Source organism: Coffea arabica, chromosome 8c (assembly GCF_036785885.1).
Source record: "Coffea arabica cultivar ET-39 chromosome 8c, Coffea Arabica ET-39 HiFi, whole genome shotgun sequence".
NCBI lineage: Eukaryota > Viridiplantae > Streptophyta > Magnoliopsida > Gentianales > Rubiaceae > Coffea > Coffea arabica.
Window position 1 is genome coordinate 30,775,699 of NC_092325.1, and position 9,549 is coordinate 30,785,247.

General features: G+C 34.6%; 1 protein-coding gene and 1 pseudogene across 1 annotated transcript; both read right to left on the reverse strand.

Moving 5' to 3' along the window:
• Nucleotides 1-1,636: 1,636 nt before the first annotated feature.
• On the reverse strand, nucleotides 1,637-4,557 carry LOC113706638 (tabersonine 16-hydroxylase 1-like). The gene is made up of 2 exons (XM_027228570.2): nucleotides 3,613-4,557; nucleotides 1,637-2,389 (listed from the first exon to the last, which is right to left on the reverse strand). Exons 1-2 carry the CDS (start codon nucleotides 4,504-4,506, stop codon nucleotides 1,757-1,759), a joined length of 1,527 nt encoding a protein of 508 aa, XP_027084371.1. The 5' UTR covers nucleotides 4,507-4,557; the 3' UTR covers nucleotides 1,637-1,756.
• Nucleotides 4,558-6,161: 1,604 nt separating this feature from the next.
• Nucleotides 6,162-8,650, reverse strand: LOC113707373 (tabersonine 16-hydroxylase 2-like; annotated as a pseudogene).
• Between the last annotated feature and the right edge of the window lie 899 nt (nucleotides 8,651-9,549).

Genomic DNA, 9,549 nt, shown 5'->3' on the forward strand with positions numbered 1-9,549 from the left:
TTTTTATGGTTTTATTGGTTTAGGAGGGCCTTTTTATATACTAGGAAACAATGGTGACAATTAAATTAATTCATGCTCAATAATCAGACGATATTTTGGGAGTAGAGAAGCGTGACAAATGATCAGGCCGAAAACTATTTTTTCCTTCTTACGTAAATTCAGGCACCAAAATTCTTTGATGTTCGTGTCACTCCATTGTTTCTCTCCTCGCCTACTCGTCTCTTTTGAGTTTTTTTCCATGCTCAATCTGTTTGTTCTCTCTCTCTCTCTCATGCATTTCATCAACCTGTTTCAGTCAAGGATATCTTTGCAAAGACTATCTGTCTTCTTCAAGAAAAGGCTGGAAACTAAGAATGGAGGCCATAAATCGTCATTCTTTGATCGGTCTAAAAGGAAATACCACTTTTCTGCATAAGAAACAAAATGAGAGATGTAACTTATACGACGGCAGATGTGATACACTCAAAATACGTTTCTTTTTCTGTAAATAAATTGCACAAATAAAAAAAAAAGGAAAAACTGAGATTAAAAGCATCACTAACAGAACAGTAATGTCTTAGTAAAGTTCACGGAGTATGCCAAACATCACCGCAACGGATCTTCTGTTCCACACCCTATGCTATTCTTGCAAAGGAACTTCACACTTAAGTTATGTTATAGGAAAAAAGATTCTTGCATTTTTCCCTCTTGTTGAAAAAGCATCTATTTTTCAACGCATTTCTCAAAATATTTCAATTGATACACGCAAGAAATAGGCCAATTCAGCAGCCTTTTGTTCAATTTCTCGTGGAGTCAAATTTTCATCAGTACGAGTTAAGGGAATGGTCCCCTGGCCTTGAATTTCCATATAAAGGACACGGCGTGCAAAAATACCCTCTTTAACTTCTATTTGAATGGACTGAATATCTTTTATAAGGAATTGGAGGAATATGCGACGATTTTTTCCAGGAAATCCCCAACGAAAAATACACACTATGCCTTCATTTCTATCGAATCGATCATAACCATTGCCTACATTCCAGGAAATTGTTCACCACAAATAGGAGCTAATAAAGAGACTTGCGATTCCGTAGAAAGACATGATTTGTGGAAAAAAAAAAACGATTTGTTGAGACGGAAAAAAAGATATCAAATTTCTACCAAGATAACTGGAAATTCCAACCAATAAGAATCCTATAGAATCTACAAAAAGGATAAAGGCCCAGCAGAAATTACTTATTTTTCGAGACCCCTTTATAAGTTCTATCCATATATGCTCTGATCGCAAACTCATACCTGATCCGATTATATTTTATTAGAATTGAGAGAACACTTCAAATTTTTTTGACTTTACTTTTTTTGTTTCCGAAGTAACTCTCATCAACTAGCACTAGTTTGATTAAATAAATACAACAGCTTCAAAAAAGCAATATATATAGTAGAAAATTAAAAAATACAGCAAAAAATTCATAAAAAATGAGTTTGAGTTTGTTAAATTTTTTATATTACTCAGTAAATAGTTATTGGATCTTAAAGAAACAAAAAAGAACTAAAAAATGATATTTATGTAGGAGAAATTGTAATATAATAAAAAGTGGGATAGAAAATCCGTTGGCAAGCACTGTGAAGTGAGGCAGGTGCATGGCAGATTTTAGAGTACAGAAAGTAATAAATTTCATAAAATCTTTATTTTAGGTACATAATCAAGGTAAAATTATAAAGTAGTATCATAGACGGGATGACAAGTATTAGCATAATTTAGGCATCCCTGTAAAGCCTAGTCATCCTTTATTAAACAAGAACCAAGATAAGGAATTGGAATCAAGTGGAGATCATTTTTTCTCCTAATTGTCACGCCAAGGTTATCAGCCATGTCTAGTTCTTCTGGTTTCAGGTCACCAGGGAGCTTCCAATCAAAGTGGAACAACAGTTGTGCAAGTGCCAGCTGAACTACTGCTTGAGAAAATGATATGCCTGGACAAATCCTTCTTCCAGCACCAAATGGGATGTATTCAAAGTTATTGCTTTTATAATCAAGTTTAGAATCAAGAAATCGCGAAGGATTGAATTTCTCAGCTTCACTCCAGTATAATGGATCTCTACCAAGTGCCCATGCATTCACAATTACTTGTGCCTTGGCTGGTATGTCATAACCATTGATTCTGCATTCTTCAGTGCATTCTCTCGGCAACAAAAGTGGAGCATTTGGATGTAGTCTCAAGGTCTCTTTGATGATTGCGTGCAAATATTTGAGCTCATGAAGGCGTGATTCATCAACATTTCCTTTGCCATTATATAAACTTCTTACCTCACATTGTGCCCTGTTTATTATTTCTGGGTTTTTAACCATTTCAGAAATTGCCCACTCGATGGCTGTTGATGTAGTCTCGCTGCCAGCACTGAAAACATCCTGAAACATGAATAGGAACGTATATCAATGAAAATTATAATTTTTTTTTCTTTCAGATATCTAAATTAATTCATCGTCTGATGTTTGACCAAAATAACGTCAAATTAAGCGGCATTGGATTAGTTTGAATTGCTTAATTTGGAAAAAAAAAAAAAAGAAATCTCGGATGTTCTCTTGCATAATAATAGTACAATGTCTAGCATCTCTACATATAGAGATTGATATTCCTATAAAGGATTTATGGTTTTGAAAATACGATTTATTTGATAACGATGATCAAAATCGAACTCAGTTAAATTTTTTATATTAACAAAATAGTAGGGAATAGTCGTGTTTACACAGCAGCTATGGCCCAATATATTTTCTTCAACCACTCTATAGAATGCTTTGGTTGGGATGTCAATACCATAATGTTCATGTACAATATGTTATCATTAGTGGCAAGGAAAATTTGTTTTGCCTAGGAGCTACGTATGTATGTTTTGTGAAGTCACAAATATGAAGTTTCTTTGAATAATTGAACTTTAACCTTTTCATTTTCTTTTCATACATAATCATGTCGTTATGAACAAATTTAAACGAGTTCTTATTAAATCAACTTCTATGTTATTATCAAATAGTTTGATTCATTTTTCAAGAAGGATAAAAACGTAATTACCTAACAATGTCTACAAGCTTTAAAGATACTATGTTCGACTTTAATAATTAACAGATCAAATCTTAAACAACTCTTACCGAACAGAGTTTCATTCGTATGAGCTGATAAGGTTAAATTCACATCCAAGTTGTATATATACGTTTATACCAAAAGGCATAATTATTACATGAACTGATTTGAATTGAATAGAATTCAACTTTGAGACTGCTGCTAATCTGTATAACAATCATTCTATCATAACAGAACTAAATTTAGTACCAAGAAATAGGACCAATTTGTCGACTAGTTAAGAAAATCATAATTTTTTTCACATAACCCGCCACTGTTAAGTCTCATGTTCAATCCTAGGGAAGAGGTTCAAACTTGAAACTAGTACTGTCAAATTTGTTTATTAAAGGGTGTCTCAACTCGCTAAAAGGTTATCAGATCCCAAATCATCACCATCCCCAAAATTGAACTGATAAATCAATAATATACATGTTTTGTCCCTTTAATCCTAGAAACAATTACAAAGTTTTGTCAAGGTGCAAAGCTTAAAAACCTAGCGAGTTTGAGTTTCGCTTACCAGGATAACAGCTTTGATGTTTGTATCAGTTAGTTGAGGCTCGAAGTCCCCACGTTTCTGAATATTGAGAAGAACATCGACAAGATCCTCCTTGCCTTCTTCACATTCCTGTTTTGATTCTTGGACTTTCCCTTTATGCTCATCGAGAATATTTTCAAGTATTTCATCTACTTGCTTGTGTATTTTCTCATAACTTGACCTAACTGTACTCGTCAATTGAAGAAACTTGACTGAAGGATACATGTCAGCTAAGCAGAACAAAGATGCCAGCCCATTGAGTTCATCGACAAAGTGCAAGAACCTTTCTATGTCTTTGTTTCTTTTCCCAAAGGCTGCCAGGCTTGTGATGCTATAAGTGAGAGAGAAAATCCTTCTGCTTAGATTGATACTCGATCCCTTTTGCAAAGAGATCGATTTGATGAGATCAAAAACTTCATCTTCCCTAATTGCTTTGAAAGTTTGCACCCGTTTTGGACTAAGAACTTCCATGGTGCAAATCTTCCGAAGTTGTCTCCAATAATTTCCATAGGGAGAAAAGATAATATCGTTATGATTGTAGGAAAAAATCTTGAATGTGACACGATGAGAGGGTCTTGAAGCAAATATGACATCGTTTGTTCTATAAATCTCTTTGGCCATTTCAGGGGACGTGACAATGATGGTAGGAGTTTCACCAAGCTTTAGGTGCATCAACGGTCCATATTTTTTGGCCAAGTCTCTGAGCAAGTGATGGAATGGGGAGCCAAAAAGTTGATGCATATTTCCTATGATAGGCAGTGGATTAGGCCCCGGGGGAAGCCTCAATCTTGAGTTTTTTCCCGAGGAGCTTTTAAGAATTTTGGCTACCATGAAATAGAAGAGTAGGAAAGCCAAAAGGAAAAGAATGACCTCCATTGCAGGCTGGAGGGAGAAAACTGCAATGGGATGTTGTTTGCTTAGCGAAGTGTCTATTTTTATACTACAATTTGGTAGGCAAAGACAATTGGAACTCCTATTTTAGCATCATCAAGTCAAATGTTTTTCAACTGATATTACTTGCAAGCCAAGTATTGGCGGCTTAGAATTACCAGATAACTGGAGTTCCATTTTTAGCAAAATCAAGTCAATGTTTTCGACTGATATTACTTGCAAGCCAAGTTTTGACTGGGGATTTTCAAAGGCTCTTGTGATTCGCTCTTTCAGACCCTAGGGTGTTATATGTAAATATTCACATCTAGTAATAGGATTTAAAGACTGCTATACATTGGTAATTAAGTTTACAAATTAATTGAGAAGATTGTTTTTTACTTTTTATGTGAGAAGATTGTTTTTTCCTTTTTATGTCACAGCACCCATATCAAGTGGCAATGTCTTAGCCAGCAAAGCAATGGAAATGCATCCAACTGATCAACTTCAATGCCAGCCATCCCACTGGAAAGAGTTGGTAACAAGTTAAAATAAATGGGCTCTAAATAAATAATTGAATTATTCGACTCAATTTTTGATTTATTCATTTATACATTTTTAATTAAATAGATATAAATGAATTGATCCAATGATATTCATTATTCAATTCTTCAATTCATCAAAAAAGCTAGCTTAAGGAACAGACAATTATGCTATCATTGGTAGTATAAAGTACATGCAGTAAAAGCTTGTCTGGAAACTTGATATGTGAATCGTTACTTGAATATTAGGGGGGAAAAAACCAAGAGCAAGCAAATTAGTGCATCCGCCCCTTTTGGGCAGCTTGTTTGGTTATGGAAACTCCTTAGCAACCGTTGTCTATTTCCCCCACCAGGAATTGAGTCCTAGGGTTAACGTGCTCGAGGGGACAAGTCCTCTCCTCTCGGACCAAGGGGGATTAGTCGGGTTCGGTTTACCCGATGACCCGGATACCCCTCTGTCTGAAAAAAAAAAAAACAAATTAGTGCATTCATTTGTCAGCAAACCAATCTGAATTTAGCCTAGTTATATTATATCCACGCAACGCAACAGGTTCTTCTTTTACAATATCAGGTTATAGTAGGTAAATTTTTCATAATTGATCCTGTTATTCATGTTTTATTTTTTAAATTAGATTGAGGACTCAAATAATTATGTATTTTCACGGTGGGGATGGTGTACCAAATAATCACGAATTGCCCATATACTTAAAGAAGCAATCCCATTTTGTCTATTAAGATTTAAAGGCCACTGCATATTGTCATTTATCAGCATCGACATGCTATTGTTATAACTTCATTAGTTTTTTCGATTTGCATCATTCACCAAGAAAAGTTTGTATGATCCTCTTTAGGTGCTGCATTTGCAGCTATAGCCTTCCTGACTGTGTACCCATCTCACCCTCACAAAAATTAAGTACAATGAAACATTAACAAAATCTAAATTTGTCTGATTCTGCACAACCAAATCCCGTGTATATTTAAATCATTGCTTTGGATTTACAATGAATAACATATTGGAGTTTAAGCTAAAAAAATGTTTGTATTAATTATTTTATTGTCTATAAAATGAATCTATATGGTTTTTTTAATGGATAAGAGAATTTTTAAATTTTAAGAAGAAAATCAAAATAAATGTCTGAATTTTGTAGATTTTAAAGGAATCAAATGTGAGACATTTTACAAAATTTTAAGAATGGAGGAGGGAAATAGGTGCTTCTACAAGATTGACCATATGTAGCTCTCTAACATGAATGTGATGGCAAATATTTGCATAACCTAGGCATCCCGATAGAGTCAAATTATGTCAAACAAGAACCACTGTAAGCAATTGGAATCAGGAGGAGATCATTTTGTGGCCTAATTGTCCTTCCAAGTTTCTCAACCATGTCAAATTCTTCCAGTTTCAGATCACCAGGGAGCTTCCAATCAAAATGGAACAACAACTGTGCAAGTACCAGCTCAATAACTGCTTGAGAAAATGATATGCCTGGACAAATCCTTCTTCCAGCACCAAATGGGATGTATTCAAAATTATTCCCTTTGTAATCGATTTCTGAATCAAGAAATCGCAAAGGATTAAACTTCTCAGCTTCACTCCAGTAATTGGAATCTCTGCCAATTGCCCATGCATTGACAATTATTTGTGCCTTTGCTGGTATGTCATAACCATTGATTTTGCATTCCTGACCACATTCTCTTGGCAACAAAAGCGGAGCACCTGGGTGTAGTCTCAAGGTCTCTTTGATGATTGCATGCAAGTATTTGAGCTCATGAAGGTGTGATTCATCAACATTTCCTTTGTCATTGTAGAAATTTCTCACCTCATGTTGTGCCCTTTTCATTATTTCTGGGTTTTTAATCATCTCAGAAATTGCCCACTCCATGGCTGTTGATGAAGTCTCACTACCAGCACTAAAAATGTCCTGAAACACATGAATATTAATGGAAATTACATATTCTACTTTCAGATCTCTAAGTGAATTCATCATCTGATTTTATCCCAAAAAAAAAAAACCATCATCTGATGCTTGACTGAAAAAAAAAAACCATTATCAGTGACATTGGACTATTTTTGATTCCCTAAATTTTGATAAATAAATCTCGGCTGGCCTCTTGGACTGTGTGACAACCATGAATATGGTATGTATCTCCGCTGGATTTATTTGACTTTTGGTTTGGATCCTTTACCTTCTTTAATCTTCAATTTGACTAATCCAAATTGTTGAACTTATCTAGAATACTACCACCCACTTCTTAATTACAATAACATATTACTTCCACATCACCAATTAGATATGCATCATACCGGTTTCCTTTTTTTTTTTTTTCTTCTTCTCTTCGTGGTTTCTCCTTATTCTAGAGTTTGGTACCTGAAGGATTGTTCAATATTGATTTTCAGCTAGTTAAGGAAGGGATTCTGTTTGCAAAAGCGGCAACCACTATGTATCAATTCTAGTTTAGGAAAAAAGTTCAAACTTCACATTAATGCTGTTAAAATTTGGCTGTCAAAGGTTATCACAACTCACTAATATAGTTATACTATATCCAAAATCTTTGTCATCCCCCAAATTAGAGCGATAATTAAATAAAAAAAAAGATACTGGATTCATAATTTTTCCCTTTAATCCTAGAAAGAACTACAGAATTTTCTCTGAGGTGCAAAGCTCGAAAGATTAGTGAGTTTGAGTTGTACTTACAAGGATAACCGCTCTGATGCTTGTATCAGCCAGTTGAGGTTCAAAGTCTCCACGTTTCTGAATATTGAGAAGAACGTCAACAAGATCTTCCTTGCCTTCTGCACCTTCTTGTTTTGCCTCTTTGATTTTTCCTTTGTGCTCATTGACAATATTTACAAGTATTTCATCAATTTGCTTGTGTAGTTTCTCCACCTTAAATCTCAGCGTACTCATCATTTGAAGCAACTTGATTGAAGGACACATGTCAGCTAAGCTGAACTCTGATGCCATCCCATTGAGTTCATCTATAAGTTGAATGAATCTTTCTGTCTCTAAATCGTTTCTTATTCCAAATGCTGCCCCGGCTGGTGAAGCTATAAGTGAGAGAGACAATGCTTCTGCTTAGATTGATGGTCGATCCCTTCTGTAGAGAAATTGATTTAATGAGATTGAATACCTCATCTTCTCTGATTGATTTGAAACTTTGCACGCGTTTTTAACTAAGAAGTTCCATGGTGCAGATTTTCCGTAATTGCCTCCAATAATTTCCATAGGGAGAAAATATCAGATCAGCAAAATTAAAAGAAAAGATCTTGAATGCGAGACTCTGAGAGGGTCTTGAAGCAAATATGATATCGTTGGTTCTGTAGATCTCTCTGGCCATTTCCGGGGAAGTGACAACGATAGTTGAAGTTTCACCAAGCTTTAGGTGCATCAATGCTCCATATTTCTTAGCTAAGTCTCTCAGCAAATGATGGATTGGTGAGCCAAAAAGTTGATGCATGTTTCCTATCATAGGCAGTGGATAAGGCCCAGGGGGAAGTTTCAACCTTGAATTTTTTCCCAAGGGGTGCTTGAGAAATTTGACTACCATGAAACAGAAGAGCAGGGAAGCAATAAGGAGAAGAATGACCTCCATTGAAGATTAAAGCGAGTAAAGTGCAACTTTGGTGTTGTTTTTTGGGTGATGTATTGATTTTATAGATGATGATATAGAAAAAAAATCATTTGTTTGACATTGTAGACCAGAATATTGGAATCCATTAGGGATATTCTCAAGGTAGTGCCCAAATCTTCTTTAGTATTTGTTTTTAGCCCATGATATTTTGAATAATTACAAACACTCTAATAAGTTTTTATTATTTGTATTTGCCTCCTTAATTTCCTTATTTCTTCAAATATGTCTCAATAAATTAGGCCATGTTTGATAATCCAATTCAGCACTTAAATTTAATGGATTCAAATTTTAACATATTCAAACTGTTTGATAACTAAAACTTGAGCATCTGAAAATTTAATGAATTCAAATCTTAACATATTCAAACTGTTTGATAAACAAAACTTGAGCATCTGAATTAATTAAGTGACACTGAATTTTTTAGACAAAACTTTTGTCGCGCCCTATTTTTGAAAATAAAATAAATAAAAAGGTGTTAAAAAATGAATTTTTTTGATTTTAGAAAAAAGCAAAAAGGACCTAAAATGGGATTTAGAAAGTGCGATAGTTTAGATCCAAAATAATAGTCTAAAAAGTGCGAAAATAATTTTTAGAGTCTTTAAATCTGCCATTAGAAACACTAAAAATTTAGAAAGTTTACATGAGGAAAATGAAAACTCCAAATCATCTAGTGTTTGCTTGTGTTTCTGTTAGACATACAAAATGGTAGAGATTTTTTAAACATATCTTAGTCAATTCACATGATCACGTGAGTTATACATGATTGAATCAGACACAAAATGGGTTATCCGACCCAATTGCAGTTGATTGCAAATAAAGAGTAGGGCGTACATTGGTTCGATTGAACTCTCAAGAAGGCAAAGTGACAAAAGAGGTA

What these genes read in the sequence shown, in the direction of transcription:
- LOC113706638 (XM_027228570.2), bottom strand. Translation starts at nt 4,506, where the DNA reads ATGGAGGTCATTCTTTTCCTTTTGGCTTTCCTACTCTTCTATTTCATG. An exon ending in ACATCAAAGCTGTTATCCTG is followed by an intron (nt 2,390 to 3,612) that starts GTAAGCGAAACT and finishes TTCATGTTTCAG; the next exon opens with GATGTTTTCAGTGCTGGCAG.